Source organism: Talpa occidentalis, unplaced genomic scaffold (genome assembly GCF_014898055.3).
Source record: "Talpa occidentalis isolate TD23 unplaced genomic scaffold, MPIMG_talOcc4v2.1 talOcc4.11, whole genome shotgun sequence".
Lineage (NCBI taxonomy): Eukaryota > Metazoa > Chordata > Mammalia > Eulipotyphla > Talpidae > Talpa > Talpa occidentalis.
The window spans coordinates 28864857-28888508 of NW_023601104.1; the positions used below are offsets into that span (position 1 = coordinate 28864857).

The 23652-nt window shown below is 44.2% G+C and overlaps 1 protein-coding gene across 2 annotated transcripts in view; it reads right to left on the bottom strand.

The window, feature by feature from the left end:
• Positions 1-4242: 4242 nt before the first annotated feature.
• CA12 (carbonic anhydrase 12) overlaps positions 4243-23652 on the bottom strand; it is a 49602-nt gene continuing 30192 nt past the window's right edge. The window contains exons 4-11 of one of the 2 annotated variants that reach the window (XM_037502648.2): positions 22934-23076; positions 19990-20085; positions 19382-19445; positions 19041-19198; positions 17585-17711; positions 8523-8555; positions 7578-7665; positions 4243-6830 (exon numbers count right to left, since the gene is read on the bottom strand). In XM_037502648.2, coding sequence (XP_037358545.1) covers positions 6758-6830; positions 7578-7665; positions 8523-8555; positions 17585-17711; positions 19041-19198; positions 19382-19445; positions 19990-20085; positions 22934-23076 — 782 coding nt within the window. In that variant the 3' untranslated portion in view covers positions 4243-6757. The remainder of the gene's footprint in view (positions 6831-7577; positions 7666-8522; positions 8556-17584; positions 17712-19040; positions 19199-19381; positions 19446-19989; positions 20086-22933; positions 23077-23652) is intronic. The other variant, XM_037502649.2, reaches the window with a different exon arrangement.

Consider the following 23652-nt stretch of genomic DNA (forward strand, 5'->3'; position numbering starts at 1 on the left):
CTAGAGAGTCTACCCTTGAACTCATAGGCCCTTTGTTTGTTGTCATCATTGCAGGTAATTAAAAGTTAATATTTGAAACAAGTGAAGTCAAGCAGAAATAATGACTTTGACTTACAGTGTTGAAAGGTCACAGCTGGCCATGTGACTAGCGCTCATACTCCTTCCTGGGCTCCCACCACATAGCAAGTCTCAGAGAAATGTAATGATAGCCCTGGCCAGGAGGATAAGCTTTGACTGGAAATGGCAGGATGGGACAGGGTGTTTTTTGGCTGTGTGTGGTTTTCTTCTTTTTATAGCTTTATTGAGATATAATTGATATAAGAAAAATGCACACATTCAAATTGTAAAATTTGCACAGTTTTGGCATCTTTGGTGCAACTATCACTACTGGTAAGATAATGAACATATCTATCACCTCAACAATTTCCTGTATCCCTCTTATAATTCCTTCCTCTCCCAACCACACCTCCACTTCATCCCCAGACAACTGCTTTCTATCTGCTTTCTATCACTGCAGTTTAATTTGTATTTCTTACAGTTTTATATAAATGGGGGGGGGGGAATGTGTGCACGTGCACTAGCGTGGTTTTGTGTACTTGTTCCTTCTCTCTACCTCAGCTTTAGGAAAAGAGAAAGTTCAGTGAATGTGTCCTTAGGACACATTCCATTCCTAAGTTAAGAGGTGAGAGTAAACCCCAGGAGCTGAGTCAACTCCTTTGCTTACTTTAGTTGATGATCCTTGGTTAGACTTTTTGTGAGCAGGGGCCAGGGTTTACTGTTACCAAGCAGATTAGAGGTAAGCACTGTTGATCTCCCCAAATTCACAAGTACAAATGCTTTAGTCTGTGAGGTTTTACGAGGCTGATGCATGATTGTGATAAGTATCATAAATTCTATTACCAGACGGTGTTCCTTGTCACTGGAGCTGTGCAGAAGGCTGGATGGATCCAGCCACTGTCACTGAAGATGCTTTGTGACCTTGCCTTAGCCATGTTTAGTTTCCCACTTGAAAGATGGGGATGATGCTCCCTTTTACCCCTTGTTGGCTAATGGAGTAAAGGTGCATTTAAACAGTAAAAGATATTTCAGTGGTAGATGTTACAAATCCCTGGTTGACCTACCGTCCTAATGATATAATGACCTGGTTGCAATAATTTTTTATGGTGAATAATTCATTACAATAAAGCTTTGGTCCTTATCTCTGCCCACTCCTGCTGTGTTGAAAGGGCATAGTTGTCAGATGGAGCTCTTGCTCCTCCATAGAGGCCTCCTCTAGGCCTCACATCTCTCCCCCTTACCTTGTTACATTTGACTCTCAGCTGGAGGCCTGTGGAGGGTTGTGCTCCCCTGCTGTGCCTTGTGCAGTGTGGACTTGGATGGCAACTCTGAAGTGGTGCCACTGTGCCTCTGCTTCCCAGCAGGCAGTCCAGGGGACTCATTTCCTCTAGTAAATTCAGGACACAGTTTACATACTTCAAAAGAAAGCAGTGCATCCTAACGTGAGGGATGGATACAGCTAACAATTTAGACTACTTGGGTTTCAGGTGTGCATGAGTTTGCCAGACTGCAGCACCTTCTTCTGGTGGTTCCTAAAGAGTGGAGATGCCTTGTTTATTGTGTTCAGGAGCATTATGATGCTAGGAAGATAAGGAGGGGAGTCTTGGGGGCCTGTGAGGCAATTAGCACCTGGCACATGACCAGGGACCCCAACACCCCCACCCCGCCCAGTTAATAGTGTCTGCAGTGGCACTGGGATACCCTAGGCCTATAGTCACCACTGAGCATCTGGCCCCTAGGATATGGCCAGATGAGGCCTCTAGCAGGAGTTAGGGGAAGAGATGTGAGGGGAGCTCCAGCCCACCTAAGGTCTGCTGGCCTGTTTTTCTTGGACTGATTTTATCTGCCCTCTTTTCTTCCTCCCCCCATATGTTGCTCCCTGGGTTTCCTCATTGTTCACCTGCCTCTCTACATTCCCAAGGCTTTTTCCCAGCCTTTGTTTTTTATGCGAAAATCCTCTAGGTCTAACCCTCTCAAAGGATATGTCAGAGGAGGAGATTGGGCTTCCATAGCTGCACAGTGGCTGTGGTGGCCATGGCGGATTTGAATGGATCATGGCTAGTGAAACTGAGAAACCCTATTTTATTTTAATAAATTTAAATTTAAAAGCTGATAATTGATTCAGTTATTTGGAAAACTTTTAAGTGTATTTGGTATAACTGGTACATGAAATGTGCTTTTTCAACTGTAAGTTTTATGAAATCTAAATACAGACCAAATATTTTCATGAAAATTTAGCATCTCATTTGAGATGTGCTCTAAGTGTACACACCAGATTTTAAAGACCCACTACAGACAAAAAATATGAAAATACCTCATCAAAATAGTGATTACATATTGAAATTATAGTATTTTGTGGGTTTTTTAATAGGCAGGGATATGTGCATTTTATTTTATTTTTGTGATAGTTTATTTTTTATTAATGGTGTACAATTATTTTACATCCTTGTTTGTTTTTTCACAATACAGTATTTCTCCCCTCTGGTGTGGTCACCATAGTTTTCCCATCACCGAAGCACTCATAGTCTTCCACCATAGTTCATTGTGCTCTCCACCCCTCTTGTCTCCCTTCTTCCTCCTCACCCTGAAATTACAGTATTTTGAATCTACTGGATTATATAAAATATATTATTAAAATTAATGTCATTGGTTTCTTTTACTTTGGGGGGAGAGTGGCCAGTAGAAAGTTTAAAATTTCACACTTCACATATTTTATTGTATTTATATTGGACTATTTGCTCCCAATTGCCCATTTAGCTGCATTTACATTATTAGGCAGCAGCCAAACTGAAGGAGGACTTGTCTCCTCTGCCAACCTATGGCATTTGCCATAGACTTCCCTAATCATCAGCCAAGATGGCCTTGAGTTCAGGGATTAGAGAGAACGGAGAGAGACAGGAGATGACTTCTATGCTCGTTGCTTTCTCCAGGAAGTACTCTCTCTGTCTTCCCCTTACCCCTAGTGGGATGGGAGCAAGTATAAAGAATGTGTGTTCCACAGGAGCTCTGTGCCTTGCTCCTCACCTGTCCTCATTCTTGCCATTGTCTGTGACACCTGGAAGGATGCCAAAGTAAAGAACAGAAGAATCCTTGTGTCCCAACTGAAGAGACCACCATAACTGCAGGGGCTTGTCATGTTTCTACTCTGAAGCTGTGTCCCTGCTTTATCACCTTCTGGAGCAGACGTAACCTCGAACATTTCACCTGCCTCGGGCCTAGGGCAATGGAAGTGAAAATTGGAAGCTTTTCTAAATAAGAAAAGGAAACAGTGATGATGCAATTTGTAACCCTTACAGGACTGCCTCCTTTAGCAAACCAGAATGTGAAATCTGGCTTTCGACAATGGATAAAATGGAAGGCAATAGCATGTTTTGCAGAAAGTGTCCAAAGTAATCTAACAGGCAACCAACAGAGGCTTTCTACCCTCTAGGAACTATTAATTAAGCCAAGAGGCCATTAGACTGAGGTGACACTAATGTCATGGTGACCTATGCTAGCAAACTAAAGTTTAAGCCTGTAAATGCCTCAAGGTTATGAAGTCAAACCTAAGTACAACAATCACAAACAGCTTTAAGCCATGGGCAATCAAATAATTTCCTCTCTTTACTCCTGCACCTTCTCTGTGTCAGTCTTTTCCCAGTTCCTTTCAGCAGGTTGCTTCTAGCTACTTTTGATTTGGTGCTGCCCAAATCAAATGTATTTTTGCTCATACTCTTAATCTTTCTTATATGCTACAGTATAGTTAACTTCACTATACTTTACTTAACTTAAAGTTAAGTATACTTAAAGTTTACTATACTTAAAGTTAAGAAGACATACGGCCCATCCCGTATATTCATGTCACTTTAGTTAGGAAGATCTCCCTTTTTCCCATCTGCTCAAATATGACTTATTCTTCAAGGCCTAGCTCAGATTCCCGCCTTCTCTCTGAGCCCTACACTGGTTACTCTGCATTTCCCAGCTCTACTAAGCAGCTGTATTACCTAGGACTGCACACACTATAGGCCTCCATTTTCAGTGAAGTGATTAAGTACATCAGTATATTTTACCTTGATGCCAGGTTCTAAGACTTGAATCAAGTGATTATTATTAACTGTTCTGATCAATTACCTATCACCATAGACAGAGATACACACACTGCTTTGCCAGTGATGCTTTAACCTCATTTCCAAAAAAAACAATCTGATGTGAAAAACATTTTATTTATAATTTCTTCTATTTACAGTGAATGTCATTACAATCATTCTTACAATAAATACAGAACTGCCAAACAGACCATTATCACAGTGGCTGAGACATAGGGGCAGAGGGGAGCCGCAGGTGACAGCTTCCCAAGAACCTGTCAGAAGACCTTCAGAGAGTTTAGTGAAGGGGAGAAGTATTTGAGGTCTGAATTTGAATTGAGATTAAATCGTCAATGCAGCAAAATCCTAGACTGTCTACTAGGAAACAGGTATACAGGTGTAAGTTTTTACTATTTTTACCAGATGATGCTAAAGAAAAGGAGCAAAGACAGTGGAGCCTTCCTGTTAATGAGAGGCAAAGGAAAGACCAGAAGCCAGAATCTTCCCTGTATCCCTCCCACAGCCTAAGCCTTGCTCTTGTTATCTCTACCTGCTGTGTGCCCAGAACAGGATGGGGCCCTCAGAGGTTGAGGGGTGAGTGTGGGGCACCAGGAATCATGCTACTGGATTTATTTAGTGGCCACTAATGTCAGTGGGATTAAGTGAGGACCTGAAGAAAAATCTCCCAGTTTCAAAGCTGGATACTCAGGAGTCCCATAAGGACTAGCGAGGAAGTAGACAGTGTTGATTCTTGGATCCTTCTGTTTACCTCCCTGACTTTGTTTGGTCTCAGCCCTGGGGGCTGAGAGCCTGGCTACATTGAGGGGGACAGGGGCAAAAGAAATATCACTGTTTTCACCATCTAGTAAGTCTCCTTTTTTGTGAGTAGCCGTTGTGCCAGTTACAATGACCTCTCTGTTTTCTCACAAAACCTCTATTATAAAGGTGTAAAAGCCTTTCAAAGGATAGCTCCACTGCTCTGGAGATATTTATGTTGGTTTCTGATAGGCAAGTTTGGGCCAGAATCAAGAAAGCCTCATCTAAGTCACACTGCTCATTCATGAGGGCTATCCCTGTGTCATTTGAGCAGCACCAGGCGAGCTAGTGGTGAGGATGGGATGCCAGCCTGGGTTTGGGTGGCCGAGGTCTCATTGCCCACACATTTGAGTCCCCCTGGGTCACGTGTTACCCTGCCTAGCTATAGTGGGCTATAGAGACACAGGGCTGGCGTGACTACAAAAAGTTGTGATCATGGAGAAGGAAGAGTCAGAGGGACAATAGAAGAGTCAGAGTCAGAGGGACAGGAGAAGGAAAAAGATAAAGAAACCTATGCTTCAAGAGGACATTCCTTGCTGTCAAAATGAGACTATGAATCAGAAATCTCTGCACTAAGGTACTAGCCATGAGAGCCTGAAAGTTGGGGGCTCCCAGGGAACTAACTGTTTTCCATGGGGCTTTCTCATCCATGGGAGGAGAATGAAAAAGAAATTGGGTCTACTCAGAAACTGTCTTTGTGACCTGAGGGGAGGGGAGAAAACCAGGGAGAATCTTTGTAACATTCTATTATATTGGTCCCTAAATACCATGATGCCAGTCCCTGCACAGATAACTTTTATGGCTTGAAAATATATTTTAATTAAACAATAACTTGACATCCTCAAAGTCAGAGAAGTTAAATCCCAATTCTAGGTTAGCAATCGGGACATGGCAAAGGTGGCAGAAATAAACAGACAAAGCCCTCTGATCATTGTGCTTCTGCCTGTTTCCTTGAGATTCAAAAGCAGTGTGGGTCGTCTCAGAACTCATGTGTACACTACAAGATAGGAACAGTATATTTTCAAGGAATAGTTGAGTTATTTATAAAAACTGTAAAATATAAAATATAACTGCCCCACTGACAGGAGGTTGGATTTGAGCTTAATATTCTATCCTTCTCATACTTATGGCATAACAACTTATGCTTCCAAAGTGAGACTCTTTCAAGACCTATATGTCTTCTCATTCTCTAAGGTCCATTCAGTGCTCTGACCCAAAGCACATGACTTGAAATGACTCTATGTCAAAGTATAGCTCTTATTTTTTGAATAGCTTGATACTTTGTGTATCAGTTCTTCCCTGCCACTGAGTCCCCAAGTTGTTAGGTCCAAGATTTTGTCATAGTAGAAGGAAATAAGAGGACAACAACAATCTCTTCCCTGAGAAAAGAAACTGAGTCTCAAAAGCAAAACTCAAGCCGAGAGTGCACATTCTGTTCTGAAAGCTTGGACAAGAAGCAGGATTTCCAGGACACTTAGAGTCATACTCAAGTCAACCGCTGGATGAAAATGTTTTCCAACCAATTACAACCCCCAGTGGGCAGGTTTGTTTATGTCCCCAAGACCCAAACCACTTAATAGTCCCACACAGATGAAGCAGACAACTCAGATCCCCACCTCCTGGGTGGAATGTTCCCATTCATGGGTTCTGGGGGCATGGTCATAGCTTCAGGCGCCCAGCTAAAGGCCCCCTGAAAGTCTGGGGTGTTTACAGGTTAAGCGCCAGAGAACACATTTGTGTGTTACAAGTGTCCAGGGAGGCACGGTGTGTATGGTCCAAAGCATAATCCTTCCTTGGACACACCTAGAAGTGTTGGGACTTCAGGCATTGGTTTCAGTCTCTTTCCTGATGGCTGGTTTGTAAATGACTCCTTTGTTTTCACCTTTTTTGCTACTGGAACAGCAAGAACACACATGTTAGTCAAAGAAGAGAGCCAGAGAATAGCCAACTCAGTTATGGAATGAGGCAAGTTTTAAATTCCTTTCTTAGGGAGCTTTCCCCCATTGTCTTAGTTTTAGGAGGAATTGCCCCCCAAAAAAGCATTAACCCAAATGGAACCTGTTCATTTTCTAACTGTACTCTTTTAACAGCTTATGATACTAGACCTATTTTGGAGATCATCTCATTACCACCCCCAAGTGGATTCAAACCTTAGATTCTGCAACTTTTTTTTTTTAATACTGGGAAAAATAGGTTTTAGGAAAACCCAAACATGAAATAAAGACATGAACAAAAAGCATTAATAGCTAATGTAAGTGAGAAATCAGATTTTCCCTCATTTTCTTTTTGGATTCATCAGCAAAATATACATGTAAAATTCTTAGAAAGAAGATAGCCTTCTGCTTGTACTTAGGCAAATAGGGGACAATACCTCCTCCCCCAAACTCAAGATACTTACCCAAGATTATTCAGCTAATTGGCAGTGGCAGCAAGGCTGGCACACCTCCAACTCAGAGCCCCATGACCCTTGTCTCCAGCATTACATGTGACCAGGGGCAGTAGTGCTTGGAAACAGCACTTCGAGGCTCAGTGTGGTACAGGTGATAGAAGCTCTTCATTTTGTAGGCTGCCTTCTCAGACAGGTGAATCCTCACAGACACATAAGCCACCCACTCCTATTTTAAATCCAAACCAGCTCACCTCTTCTTCCTTCTGAAAAGCCAAATGGACACTGCTAGGACCACACAGACGCCGAGAATGCCAGCCAGGGCCACGGAAAGGATGATGCCTGGTGAAGAGGCAGTGAACATGCATTACCCTCCTCTCTTCCCCTTTGTCTCTTCCCACAGCACTTGGGCATGAAGTCAAGTGACAGCTGTGTAATCACACGCAGAGAAATTTAATTTCCCCATCTCTGCTCTCAGATTCTGGTCTTTGGCTCAGTGGATCTGATGTACTTAAAGTGGGCCTTTTACAAATTGTAGTGATTCTCCAGCAGGGGTTCTCAAATTTGCACCAGGATCATCTGAAAAGCTGATTTAACATGTAAATTATTTTTAAAAAATCCAACTCTCAGAGACTTTGATTTAATCTGTTTGGAGTGGTGCACAGAAATAGACATTTTTACCAAACTCCTCTAGCTGGCACTGGTGCACCTGGTCCATGAGCCATACTCTGAGAAACCCTGGGTACAGAATTAGCACTCATTCCATATTTGCTTGCTAGATTTAAGGCCCATTGGGATGCCTTCTTATCAGTTTTGCCCCCAAATTCCATTGCAATCCTAAGCAGTCCAAAACAACCAAGAGCCCATTGGCAAGGTCAGCCAGCCAGTCACCCAACCTGCACACTGGGCTCAGGCATGGTTTTAGACAGTGGCCTCCTATCATGGCCAACAGAAGGTCTTGGATAGGTTCAATATATACATGCAGTAGCGTGATTAGCTCATTCCATAGGGGAATATTTGATTGGCAGTTCAGCTTGGAATCAGATAGTCACTTAAGGGTAACAGTGAGAAGGGGGCCAGGAGCCACAGCAGTGGTACGGAGGAACAAAGAAGACAGATTGGAAGTACCATAGGCCCGGATCACACCAAGAATCACAGTGATTGCCCAGTGCAGCATGCACGGCCCAGTGGCCACATACCCAGACTGAATCCTGCGTAGGTAAGGTCTTGCACTTTATAGGAGAGGGGAAAAGATTGGAAATTAACTGAGTCAATGATGGTGGATTTGACTAGTGTGCTGAGTGAAGCTCTATCTTTTGTTTGGTTGGAGGTATGGGACATATACAGACCTTCTGGGGGTTGTTCACCCTTGGCTCTGGCAACTACCTGATAGGGTTGAAGAAGTTGCCCACCTAGGAAATTCATTTGGTGATCTGCCTTTCCAATGCTCCTTTATCACAGTAGTCTCCTTGCTAGGGCAAGGCTTCAGTTTGTAATACAGCAGAAGGCAAGGAAGGGTGAGGATCAGAGTCTATTTGAGCAAGTTGTTACCTGCTTCCTAGCAAGGAACCTGCCAGGTCCTAGCTGGCTGGGACTGGCAGAGCTTAACTGGAACCTGTCACCAGACTTCTCTTGCATAGCCTCCTAGTATTCTTGTTAGGATCTGGTTTTATTTTTGCTTTGTCCCCAGTGGATAAACTGGAAGAATTCCTTTATGATACCAGCCTTCCTTCTCTGCTACATGAAACCCGAGGATTGTGGCTTCTCCAGCAAGTTATTGTTGGGGATAAACAGGGTGAGTTAGGACTTTTCTCCCCAGCTCAGTGGAGCTGAAATAGTACCCGGTTATCAAAGGTGAAATCCCATAGTTAGTCCGCTAAGGACCTCTCTGGAGGAGGGTCATGTGTGAGTCCTTCTTGAGTAAGACAGGGGAGCCAGTCATGAAATCCCTGTGGGTCATGCTCAGCCTGCTTCCAGAGTCCAAGAGCTACTCCCCATTCTACCAATTGGGTCTTCCATCTAAAGAAAGTCTCTGTGTACACATACTCTCGTCTGGTGTTTTTCAATAGAAACTTTTAATTTGTGTGTGTGTGCAGGGTGGGGTGGGGTATGCTTGTTCCAGCTCACTTTGGAAGCCAGGGAAATGCTGATGGTGGCTGAACAGCCCACACAGGAGAGCCACTGTGGTGGCTGAGACCCCAGGAGAAACCTGACCAAATGTGAGATGCCAGCAGAAGGCCAGGGATTCACCACTGAGGCACTTGACATGCCAGGGAACAAGATCTAAGAAATGCAGGGAGAGGTTTTGCTAACCCCTTTCTCTTCTCATATGTCCCAAGTCTGGCTGGCTCCCCTAGAACCGTCAGCCCTGTGTCCTTTCCCTATTGTCCTCTTCTGCCATCTCACATTGGTCCAAAAGCTGGACCCTGGTGGTTCCTGGTCTGGCCCCAGGCTGCTGTGAGGATATGCAGAACAAGTATGGAGAGGAGCTGTCCGCAACAGACAGGGTGGCCTGTTTTCTCTGCTCTTGCCAGGCAATTCTCTGGCTCTTGCCAGGAATTGGCTCTCCTGGCCAATTCCCTGCCCTAGGCTGATTCTGTAACCTGAACACAAGGACTAGTGTGCAGCTTGGGGAGATGCTCAGGACATGAGACTTTCCCCTGAAGAGAACACAAAGTGTTTGTACAGCACATGCTCTGTTCCCTGCACAGCCTGCGGCCTCTGCACACTCTGATTGGTTGGTTTTTGTTGTTGTTGTTTAAGACCAGAGGTCTTGGTCATCAGGGTCTTAAAACAACAACAGGAAAAAACAAAACAAAACTATTTGTGGTTTCTTTTCTACCCTTTTGATGAAATACACTTCTTTGTTCCTAAATTTCCAGATGCTCATGGTGCCATTCCAGTTCTTACCACATGAGACCTTATATAACTAGCATACCTAACCACTTCACTAGATCACCCCAACAGCGTAATTTCTAAAGTTGTCACTTTCATAGTCACCTCAGACATCCTGAGGGCCCTGCTCTGTGTCTGGAGGAGGTGCCCATCACCCTGTGGTCTTAGGGAGCTAAGCAAAACCTGTGGAGAACAAGGCCCCCTAGGAATGGAACTTTCTTAAGAGCATATGATCCAGTGTGGTGGCTTATCTAGGGGAGAGTCAGCTTTCCAGCTTCTCTGAGCTGTGCGCTCAGCTCTCTTAGACCCTGAAAACAACAGCCTAACTTAATTCAGGGCTCTTCACCTGGCTCCTTGATCCTAGACAACCACTTTGTCATCACCTAAATTGCCTCTTGGCAGTATTAAAATGCAACCAAGCAACCAGGAACACAAGGAAAGCCCCAGAGACCAGGAGAGATGCTTTACATACAAGACTTAGATGCAGAAAAACAAAGCAGCTTGGCTGAGCAAGCAAGAAGACCATGCATAAGGAAGTGGAACGGTGGCCAGGATGTCACTTCCTGAGAATCCGACCCCGCAGGAAGCCCAAGGCGGGAAGATGCTGATGGACGCCAGTCAAGATAGCACCAACCGGCACTGAAGTGGGGTTTCCCTGCAGAGCAGGACCCAGCCCACAGGGCTTGGGACCCACTAAGGCAGATGCTCAAGCACCTGGAACTAAAAGGGAAAAAAAAGTCAGGGATATTTCAGAGCCCAGGGTGCTGGCAGGACAACTGAAGAACTAGAGTTTGGAGAGAGAAGCCAAGCCTGCATCACAGCAGAGCCTCTGAGACACTGTAGAGAACAGGCATCAAAGATGGTGCAGAGATGGGTAGAGACAGAGAAGTTCATCTGTAGATTGAACAAAGAAATAGCTTGTTTCTGAATGGCGAATAAGACAAGCAGTTTCTACTGAAGAACAATCCAACAGTCAGGAGAAACAGACAGGCTGGTTGACAGAGATGGTCCACAGAGCTGTGGGTGAGAATGTTATGAAGGGGCTCCTGAGCTGGTGGAAAGAGATGCACCCTATGCAGAAGTAGAGGGAGCTATTTTCTCTCCATAAAGTGCTCAAGTATACATCAATACGAGCAGAGGTAGAATAGATACAGATATACAGAACTCAGATATCACACACCTCACCTTCCTGGGTGAGACCTGCAGAGGAGGGGGGTGAGCTGCTTGTCACAGGTTATCGCTACCTGTTCTTGCTGAATCAGAAGCTGCATCTTCCTTCCACTGGCATCTTGCTGGACCGAGGGATGCTGGTTAACTGCTTTTGAGGTCTTCTGAAGCCTCAAGTGTAAACACAGCTTGCAGTTCCTGGAACAAGTCTAGCATTTTCTAGGTCTGTATGCAATTATGTTTATTCCAACAGAGTTTTTAATAAAAAGGAATATAATGCTTTTCCTTTCAAAGTATTATTTTAAAGTAAGGATTATTTTTGTAAGTGACATGTTACATAGTAATAACATGTTTTTAACAGATTGTGGTCTTGTAAAGAGGGACAGAGGTTTTTATTTAGCAGGGATTTAATAGTTCAAGTACATAAAATCCAGTTTGGGGTGGTAAAAACTCTTATTATGCTTAATTCAAGTTACAGACTCAAGTAACTGAAATGCTAGTCCTCTCTTTCGATGATACTTTGGTAAAGAAAGCAGGAAAGATGCTCTCCACAACCACAGACCCTAATTATCTTTGGAGGACAGTAGGTAGTTTTCTTGATTAATATTGTGCAACTCAATGAAGAAATCATTTCTACAGATATGCCACTAGATTACTTGAGAGAACTAGGTTTCTACCACCAGTTCTTTGCCCTTCAGACTACAGGGATACAGGTCCAGAAGTGAAGGTCACCCTGCTGTGAGGGGCTCCATCCTGGGGCAGTTGGCAGGGACCAGTGCCAGCACTGGTGCCCTACTCTCAGCTCCCTCTGGCCAGGCTGGATGCGCTGGAGGGATAGTGGGTGGTGGGCCTGCAGTCTTTGATCCCTCAGGCCAGCACAACACAAAGCTCAGCAGCATCTCTAGGTAACTCTCTCCAGACCTTAAAAAGTTTTGATCTTTAATTTCTCTTAAATAAATGGATTGATGTAACACTGTTGGCAAACAAAGCAAAATGAGGCTTAATAAAAGTAAAATCTAATAACTGGCCAGGCTCATATTCAAATTATTCTGCAGGAAAGACACAGGTGAGCAGAGAGGAAGGGGGACAGGTCAGTTACATTCTTTCCACAAACTTGTAATGAGCACCAGGTACCATGCCAGGCACAAAAAGTGAGTAAGAGGCCAGTCATTCCTGTCCTCAAGGGACTTATAATATCTGATAATAAAGATATATTTTTCCCTTTATTTTTTTTCTGTCTGGTGACAAATCATTGCCTTATGGTGTGCTCAGATTCATAACATTAATGAGCAAGTCGTTTTGCTGCATCGGAGGAGATTGTAAGTCACCTCATGGCAATAGGAAAGCCGCCCAACAGGATGTCATTAGAGTTGAGGTCTTGAAAGAATTTTACTGGTGGAAGAGGGAGAGGGGCACCCCCTTCCCCAGCAAAGGGGACAATGTGTGCAAAAGCCAGAAGTATGCACACTTGAAAGTACCTGCTGTGTAAGGAGTGCTGGGCAGGGCACAGGTGGGTGCCATGGAGAGACGATGCCACCTTTCCATTGAGTAGTCCCAGCTTTCTACCTGAGGCCTTTTCCTGAACATAGTCTGCTCTGTGCCAATGGCTTGTTGTTAGGAGCAAGATAACATCCACATGGGGTTTTCTGTTCTCCATAGAGCCTGACCCAGGGTGCCCTCAGGAAATATGGACTGTTGAGTTGTGGTCGAGGAAGGAACTTCACTTCTTAGCACATCTCACAATTGCTCTTGACTATTCAATCCCATGTCCAGGAGGAATTAGAAGGTGGGAACTCCTCTTTCACTTGGGTACTTGGAAGAACTGATGATACTTTCCCATATAATAGAATTTATTTATAAAAAGAAACTTTTAGAAGCACAAAGTCAAGTACCACAAAGGATGCATTCTATTCTCAAAAAATCAGATAATTAGCCATCTTAGCTGTTGTAGGATTATTTTCTCTCTCTTTTTAAAAGGTTTTATAAAATAACCTAAGGTCACTCAGGGTCTAGCATATTCTAATCATGCACACCTCTGCCATGAGCAAGAGCCTATCATTCTATGGTAGGTCTATGACCAGTGCTCTCAACTGAGTTCTCCTCAGCCAGCTACAGGCTCTGCAGCCGATCACCAGCAGTTGCTCAGCTCAAGCCCACTAAAGAAGTGATTATAGAAACTTTTGACTTCCTCTTGTACCCCAAGTTTCCCTTGCCCTGACATGCTGGAAATCGGGTTAAATAACAGTGTTTAGGTTTGATGGGCTCTTGATTTCTTGCCTTATCAGCTTTTGGACCAAGTGTTGGCATTATTGGCTAGATAGAGATTAACTATGAATTGGGCCCCTGGACTATAAATCTACCCCTGATGTATTTTTCCCTCCTCATGTGGAGCATCTGATTTCCTGTGAGAACTGAACTGGTCCCAGAAGTGTTCCCTTTCTCTGAGGTTCCATCTTGAGTACAATGAGTCTTGTTTTCTCTCTTTAGTTCAAATCTACCATCTGTGCCACTTGGAAGGGGTACTTTTTTCATCTCCCCCTAAAAAGTAGGCTTTTTAACCAAGGGCAACAAGAAATATGCAAGAGAGAAAAACTTGTACAAAGGAAGGGGACAGAATGATGAGGGGACTCTGAAAAAAGTTGCTGCCTCACAGTCATGTGGTCCCTGATAAAAGTATATACTTTGCTGATTCAGATAGGTCTCTTAAAGGCAGATAGTTCTTGCTCATCTCTCTTAGCCTTGGATGTACTCAGTTTTACAAAAAATATAAACTGAAATTCTAAAGGAAGATAGGGTTTGTTTGTTCTACTTTAGTCACTGTTTCAGGGGTAACCATCCCCAGACTGAAAATTTCATGTTGTAATAGAATAAAGACCAGGACATGTGATTTAAAATTCTAGAACTCCTTGACATGAGTGGGCCAAAGAATATCAGTGTACCATCCCTGGGACAGTGGCTCTCAACCTGGGGCAATTTTGCCCCTCCTCCCCTGGAGACAATTAGGTAGTATCTGGAGATATTTTGGGCTGTCACAGTGCAGGGATGCTCCCTGGCATCCAGTGGGTCGAGGCCAGGGATGGCACTAAACATCCGACGTGCACAGGATAATCCCCAAATATCAATAGTACCAAAACTGAGACACTGTGCCTTAGGGTAAAGTTTAGCTGGATTATATACCCTTCAAGAATAGAAGGGTAGGGCTTCCCTGGTGGCACAGGCGGTTGAGCACAGCGCTGTGAAGCTGTCCGCAGCCTCTGCAGTGCCAGTTCGATCCCCGCCGGCAGCGGGGCAATCCACATGGCGCAGCAGACCTCTCCTGTCTCGCCCGCTGCTCCCCTCAGCAGTGTATTTCAGTCAGTCTGCCTGTTCTGTTCCCCACTCTGTCTCTGGTGAATTCTCTCACCTTCCCGCACATCTGGCCTATACCCCGGTTCTTGTATAAATAAAATAAATCTTAAAAAAACAAGTTGAAGAAAAAAGAAGGGTATTCTATTCTAAAGAATTAGGTCCTTTTCTAAGCTCCATTGAGGAAAAGTAGGTTCAAATGAAACAATCTGGTCCTAATTGTCCAGATTTGGTTAAACCTCAGATTTTCCTATCAAAGTTCATGCATTTTCTCCCTTAACATTAGAGGATTTCTTCAACATTACTTTTCTCCTGGCAGAATTTTCTGACTCCATAGTTCCTGTTAAGTTTTAGAGAAAACCCTCGATAAGCCAGGTCATAATTCCAAACATGCCTCAGTAGAAGACTACAAATAATCTAGTTCAAACTGCTCCAGGTTCAGGCTGATGGCAGGCCTACCCTATCAACATGAAACAGCATGTTACAGCCTCAGGCCGGCTCCAGGTCTGTGTGGAGGGCCCTGTGGATGCAGGGGTGATGAGTCCATCTTACTGCTCCCTGAGAAACCACCCCATTTGCTGTCTATGAGGCAGTGAGAGGGGGGTGATAATTCTGGCCAAGTTTCTAGAATCAGCCTCTAAGTGAACACATTTGCCTTGGACTGCCATGGCTTCTCACTGGCAGGAAAGAGCTAGGTCCAGCCTGGGCTCTTGGTAGCAGCAGTTCTGGGCAAGCTTCATAGGAGGGGCAGCGGCAAAGCTACACTTGGGCTTTGATCTTGATGTTTTAAGCCAGGGTCAGTCTGGAGGCTTCTGCTTAGAGGCCCAGCCCCCACCCCTCCCAGGTTCCCTGCCAGACTGGGAGGGTCTAGGAAGCGCTCTGCTGCAAGCCTAACTGCACTGCCCACTCTGTAAGCACCAACTTAGACCTCAGCAGGTCTAAGAAGATGGCTAATTATTCCGAATGCCACAGTCCATCATTACATGTGGGGGTTACTTTTAGATGTCAGACTCAAATTCCTGCATGGTTTCTTCCGATCCTCTGTAACTGCCCTCAAACACTGTCCCTGCAATGTAAAGTCAGGATGGGCAGTTGTTAGTGTCCACTTAGATTCACAACAGGTTAGCACTGCAAGGCCGTTAGCTCGCCTAGTCCAATTTGTCATTTTATAGCTGAGGATATCAAGACTAAAGGGGAACATGATTTGCTTACATCAGCCAGCCAGGAGAAAACAAAGCAAGACCTTGAACTTAGGTCTCCTGACCCAGAGAGAAAATTTGTCACCCTATCCTCTGTGGCTTGTATAGACTGGCTCAGAAAACAGGGCTGTTTATTATCCTTGAATCACAGGCAGAATTCTAGCTGATCTATCTGGATAAAGTCCCTTCCCTTATCTCTGGCAGAGTTAATTGTATTTAAGAGTTGTAGTATTTCCATTTAACCCTTGATGACTACATACTCCATTTGGAAGAGTGGGAAAAAAGAAAGTTATATTTAGAATAGATCACAGAAGGATAATCATGTCCATTGAAAGCGTTTCTCAATTTTTAGGAAAGGCCATTTTTCACAGATTCCATTTTCAGACTGGGAAACGGAGGAAAAGTTTGGTGTGCCAAGTGCTTAGCCAGTTCTTGATTAAATAACTGACAGAGAAGGACATCATTCCGACCACATGTGCAGGCCAGTTCAGAAGGGCATGTTTCTAAAGGTTTCTGGCAAGAGCCTTGAAATACAACCTCTATACATTCCACTAAGCTTAGTAAGTGATAGTTATAATCTCACATAGTAAGAAAGGAAGAGAAAAGGTATGCCGGGTGAGAGGAAGAGAGTAGATTCTCTGACACATGGGGCATTGGGATCACTTTAACATGAACACCTGGACCAGCTGAGTCCACTAATGATATGAGGGAACGAAGTGGAACTCCCACAGATGTACCCTCCTTCTGACGACTCAAAATTCCCAACTTGAGAACAGCTCAAGAATCTACAGTGAAAACCTTTTGTCTCTGAAGAGACAAAAGGAGGGTATGGACACTTAAGGGTACCCCCTTACCACTTCTCCACCCCCTGCTCCAGCAGTGTCAGTGTAGGTACTGAAAAAAGTACAGATGTTAAATGTCCTTCTGTGGAAATATGGCAACAGATTTAAGAGTAGGAACTGAGCCTTCATAACATTAGGAACAAAGTAAACTATTAAGACTCATTCAATATAGGTCCTGTGTGCCTGTGCTCCTGCAGGTTCCAAAGAGGTTAGACAAAACACAATGATAAAGATGCTTTCTTGCTTGATGGGCCTTGCTACTTCACACCATAAACTGCTGTGGCCACGGACATGAATTATGCCCATTTTCTAAAGTCTCACAAGGAGTATCCCTGGATGTTTGTGGTGCTATCAATCACCTGGCAAGGCCTTAAGGCCTTGAGAGCCTAGAGAGCCTATTGAGAGAAACCTAGAGAAAGAGAAGTGAGAAGTTGGGTCTCATGAAGAGGGTCCTACCTATAATATGTCTTAGGAGGAGGGGTAGTTCTCCAGAACAGAGAGGTTCCCAGAACATCCTCTCTTCCCCATCTCTGGGATACTCCCAGACTTAATGAGGGTGCTGCTAATCCATGGACCTGGAAGCCCTGGCTTGTGCTTACTGGCAAAGGCCCAGAAAATTCAAGAATAGTGAAGAAGAATCCAAATAAGCTCCAACACAATGGCTCTTTACCTACCCTGTTCCCCTTAGCAGCCAGAGAGCTCTTAACTAATCTCCTAAGGACATCAGTGACAAAGACCAAGAGCAAGGTATCTGACTTTATGTGAAACAGGTCTCTTGACACCACACTTCCCACAAACATTACATTCCCTCACCTTGTTGGAAGGAGACGTACACCAGCCTCTCATCAAACTTCTGGACCCGCCGGAAGTTGTTGACCATTTCTCTGGGGGATGGGTCATCCATGTGTGTGCAGTACAGAGCTGTTTCCAAAGCCAGCAGCTGGAGGGTAGCAGAGAGGGAGACAGAAAACATATCTGGCAGGCAGAGTGATAATGCTCCCTTCCCTGGCCTCAAAGGGGAAGAGAGCTGCCAGCTCTTACTTCTCAGATTTGGGGAAAGCATCTGGAACCATCCTTTATGGTAGTTGGTGGGAGACACACCAGAAAGGAGTGGGAAAGCTCCCCTCTGCTATTGTTATCTGGGTGATTGGACACCCAAGCTGGGGCTGTCTTCCTACCTCTGCAGGCTCCTAGGAAGTTCAGCTCCTGACTATTCCTGAAAGATTTCTGCCTTACAAGGAAGGAAACCCGAGGTAGGGAGGGATCCTGAAACTCACAGAAACTGTGTCCCCCTCATGAGTCTCAATTGGATCCTAAGTCTAAATCAGAGGGACATGAGGGCTTGTTCTGCTGGTCCCATCAAAAGGAATAAAAGGAGGGAGTCAAGAGTTTCACAGATCATCTGACTAGTTCCGTGGAATTTTCATACTCCCACATAAATTATATAATCTGTTTCCAAGGCAGTTTGTGGCTTAGGATGTTATTGCTTCCCCTCACATTTCATCTCTTGATTCATAAGTCTTTATTCCTGTCCGCCTACTTGCTGCCATTTACCTGATTACTCAGATCAGAAACTCATAGTGAAAAAGAAGGAGCGATAGTGAGGGAGGGCTATACTGGACTCATGAAGAGAAGTTATTGGGTGGAGTCAGGCCTGAGTCACTGGCCCTGTCTCCTAACAGTCATTTTTCTTCTTGATAAATTTAGGCTGGGGAGTAGAAGCTGTGCCCTGCAATTCAGAAGACCTCACTTTGGGTCTTAGTTTTGTCATTAACCAGAGGGTGATCCTCAATTCACTTATCCTCGCTTTCAACATCGGTAAAATGAGAGGGCTAGAGAGGATCACTAAGGATTTGGTTTCCCCACTTGTACATTAGACTGTGAGCTTCTTGTGGGCAGAGGCCCTCAGTCATGGCTGCAACTGCACCTTCCTGGTTTGTGAAACACTTTAACATGACCCTGTCTTTATTCTGCCCCTGTAAAGGAACCATGCTCTTCTGCCTGGGAGGTGAACATCCAACAAGAGGGATAAATTAGGAAATTCAGCTTATCAATTCTTTTAAAAGACCCGTGGAGACAGGTTCATTTTCTTAGCTTGACTTGATAGCTCCACTTTTGAAATTCAGCACTGTAGAGTGCTTCCAGGCACCTATGATATTTGGAGAGGTTTTGAATTCTATGTGGGGAAATCAAGTCGTTGATTAGGATATGGGTGATGGTAGGGACCAGGGTACCACAAGGTCTCTGACTTAGATTATAAGACAGTTACCTGCTCCTGGGAAATTTGCACAGGATTCCTGAAGACTGTCCAGAGCACAGTGGGGTGGCAAGGAGGTGTGGTTAGGGACCCTTTGTAGCGGTAGTACTCATTAGGCCTCTCAGGAAGCAATTCTTCAATGCTGAAACCTGGAATGAACACTTCTTGGCCTGGAAAGATATGTTGGGAGATGGAGTCATCCTCATTCCCTGTGTCTAAGGTGCAGCTTAGCATGGAGATTGAATCTGGAAACATGAACTCGCCCTTTTCTGACCCAAGGACCTGCATGCTAGATTCAATTTTCTTCCGGTTACGTGAGGGTGACTGGAAACAGGGTAAATAAGCATCCTCACCTTTGTACTTTACATCTTGAAGGTAACGGAAGATCTTGTCATATGATGGATTGAAGAGGCCCATCTGCAACAAAGATGGGGTGGGTTGAACTCAATTCTATAGGCTGAGCCTGGATTGACAATTACTAATGGCAGGACTCAGCTGGGGGTATGCCAAAGTCCTCCTGAAGGATGCACTTTGCTGGGGCAATTGAAATTGATCACTAGGCTGGTAGAGGATTGGAGAGTCAAATAATGCTCACTTGACTCTCAGGACATCCTGTTTCTAGTTCAAGGCATTGGGCCTTGAGTGTTCCAGTTCTGAAAAATTACCCTCCACCCGCCACATCTTATCCCCTGGGAAGTTCCATGCAACAAGGCTGGAAACGGGCTCATTTCTTCAATGTCACATTTCTGGAGCCCAGCCACAGGAAGTGCTGCCTCCAAGCCAAGAGAGGGATCCTTATGGTGGATGACTTCCAGCTCCGGGAAGAAGGCAGAGTCAGTATAGGAGCAGCTTATTACCAGAGCCTTGCACACCCAATAGACTGGTGTGCATGGAGCCAAATGCCAAGTTTGACCTCATCCTGGCTTCAAACTTCGTGTAAAATTGCTTTAACATCACTTACCTCTATGAGAACACCTAGGACAGCAAGGCCTTCTGACTTGTCACTGGCAGTACTGGCATTGTGGTACAGCTCCGAGTTATAATAGACAATATGCAGCTGCAGCGGGAGAGAAGTCACCAATCAGGGGATGGGTAACTCATGGAACCTTTTTGGAGATTTGATTGCAATGAGCAGGACAGACCCACCTGCCCAACCTGCAATGCTTCTGGATCAAGTGCCGAGTGGCTCAGCTGAGTCTGGGCAAGTCACATGCGATCATTTTGCCCCAGGCTTCAGAATAAGTAGGAGAAATTAGAAGGGGAAAGTGCTTAAAAGTTCCCAAACATTTTCATGGGTAGTATAAAACTCATTTAATACCTATTTTGCCTGATAACATTCAAGCACTATCTCACACTGGGATACAGTGAATAAGAGCCTTCAGCTATAATTTAATCATATTGGTATCCAGTGCAGGAAACATGTTTCTCCCTCAGGTAGAGAAATTCACAACAGGGTTTTTATAAAGGCCTTATCAACAACATTATCAGATAGCATGAAATAAGAATGTAATCCCATGAATGTAGACATTTACATTTGCAAAATTCTATACTCTTTTCCTTTAAAACAGAAACAATTTGTCATTGTGAAAGTGAGAAAAAGGGAAGATTTTGAGAAATCTTAGGTTTAGAAACTCTAGGGAAACCGAATTTAACATACACTAAAAGAATCATGATCAAGTGGGATTTATTCCACAGATACAAGGATGGTTCAACAATATGCAAATCAATAAATATGATATATCACACCAACAAAAGGAAGAACAAAAATCAAGTGATCATATCAATAGACACAGGAAATGCATTTGATAAGTTTCAACATCCTTGTATGATAGAAATATTAAACAAAATGGATATACAGAAGGAATGTAAACTCTACATAATAAAAGCCATATTTGAAAAATACATAGTTTATGTTATACTTAATGGTAAAAAAGCAAAGATTTTCCTCTAAGATCAGTAATTGGACAAGATATCCACACTCACCACTACTATACAGTATAGTGATAGAAATTCTAGCAAGAGCAATTGACAAGAAAAGGTTGTAAAATATTTCCCAATTGGAAAGGAAGAAGTGAAATCACTTTGCAGATGACATGAAAATATACATAGAAAAATCACACAGATTCTAGTAAGAAGCTATTAGAAATAATAAATACAGCAAAAAGGTAGACTACAAAATTAATATACCAAAATCCATTGCAGTTTTTATACTCAAATAGTGAACTAGCAGAAAAAGAAATCAGGAATACATGCCTTGGAATAAATTTAACCAAAGAGGTGAATGGCCTGTACACTGAAAACTGCAAGATTTTGTTGAAAGAAAGAGAAGACACAAAGAAATGGAAAGTTATTCTGTACTCATTGATTGGAAAAATTAACATCATGATATTACCTAAAGCAATATGCAAATTCAGTGGAATCCTCATCAAAGTCCCAATGACATTTTTCAAAGAAGTAGAACAAAAAAATCATGAAATTTATTTGGAACCGTGAAAGACCCTGAATAGCAAAAACACTATTGAGAAAAAAAAAACAAAAATGGAGGCATCCTGCTCCCTGACTTCAAGCTATACTAGAAAGCAATAGTAATTAAAGCAGCTTAGTATTGGAATAGAAAGAGAGACACAGATAAGTAGAACAGGATTGAGAGCGCAGAAATAAAGCCACACACTCTAGGGTCACCGTAATGTATTATTTCTCTATTATTGACATTTATTGTTAATCTTCACCAGGTCTTTGGTCTGATGGTATGCTTAATAGCAGGAAATGCAATAACTAGAAGTATTTTAATAACCAAATCCTCCAAAGCGTACAAACCAACTCCTCCTTTATTCCTGCAGGAAGGTAGACTCTTCCACATTGCAATTAGCTTGAAGGAAATTGCAGTTCTAGAAGTTCAGAGAGGGGCCTGGTCTGAAATCTGTGCACCTCCAGTCACGCCATCCTATTTGGCAAGAATTATAGCTCCTTCACACTTGTAACTTGACATATAATTAACCTGAGACATTAAGCAGTTCAGTAGTAAGAACAGAGGAGAGTGGTCATGTCATCATTTACCATGGACTTGCTCCACTGGCTGATCGGTAGCATTTGTCTCCTTTATTGCCCTAAAACATTCAGAACCACACCCCTAGGTTTAAACCCATGGAAGCTCTGAAATAGAGTAACTCACACCATCACCTCCCCTGCCTCCCTCCTGTACACTTGTAGTGCAGAAGCAGTGCCCTGATCTTCCTCCTGTTTTCCTGTGCACTTGGGTGGGCCTGACCCCAGGGTGACATAACACAATGCTGTGCTTACATCCCAGCACATCCTCATTGAGTCTGATGGCCTGAGGTTCTGTACATTATGATGCCAGTCATCTCTTGAGATTTGTGGCCAAGTGGAGTGACCCTGGACCCAGGTCCTCCCAAGTTCTACGTGCAACCCATGCCATGGGAAAGGCAGAGATCTATGTAAATAGCACAGCCTGTGAAGAAGGACTGACAAGTTTGGGGCAGCAGTGAAGCCAGTATGATTCAGCAGGGGGATGTGTCAGCCAGACCAGCTGCTGGGATTTTAATCTCTGCAAACAGAAGGGCAATGCCTAGAAATAGGGTATGCACGTCCTGCTGTGCCACGTTGGGAACCCTGCCTCTGAGCAGCATTACTCAGTAAAAGACAGAGACACACTCAGCATGGCCAGGAGAGGAAGGAGTCCAGGACACCACAGAGAAGCTGTAGGGTATCCGAAATAGCAATACCTCCCCCTGCTGCTGACAGAGCCAGAGGTCAGTGCGTGGAGCATGAAGAGAGCCCCCTAGTGTGCTGTGCTCTGCTCTTACCTGCCTGTACACTAGTCAGGTGGAAGGGTTCCAGACCACCCGCTGCCAGGCAACCTCTGCCAGCCTGGTCACCCCACTCACCTCAGCGGCAAAGTGCTTCCCACCGACAGTGTGCTCGGAGCCATGGGGGTCGTTGCTGCTCCCCCAGTGCAGGTGTAGCTGCGTGGCACTGTAGCGGAAGGGAAGGCCATGGATATGCAGGTCCGGGGGCAGGTTCAGCCTCACTGCAGGGAGTGGAGGGGCAGCCTTGAGGGCCCTGGCCAGTCAGGCAGGCAATACTCGCCAGAGCTGGCACAGGGGGCAGATGGTTACAGCAAGGTGGAGACCAGAGAGATGCAGATTGCAGATCAGAAACTGGGCTCTTTCCCTAAAACAATTCCAGCAGCAGCACTACCCTTTTGATCTTCCTTGAGAAGTGATGGCAAGAGCACTAACACTAGACTAGAGGATGGACGCTTGTTTACGTGTACATATATTATACATCTAGCTGTGAAATGAGGCACCTGCCATGCTGTAGAATTATAAAACAGCAGCAATTATGATAACTGCTATTTATGGTGCATCTATTCTCTACCAGATCTCCAACATACATAATCTCCAGTCTTCACAGTGTCTCCCAGTTTTGCCTGTTTTTCACACAAAAGCTCAAAGTTAAACTTCCTATGCAGAATCTCACGACTTGAAACTGGTCAAGTGAGAATTCAAATCCAGGTTTGTCTGACTCCAAAGTCTGGGTGTCCCCTCCCCAGTGAATGTCATGACCCCTGGTCTAGTTCATGGCACACTAGAATTCACCCTCA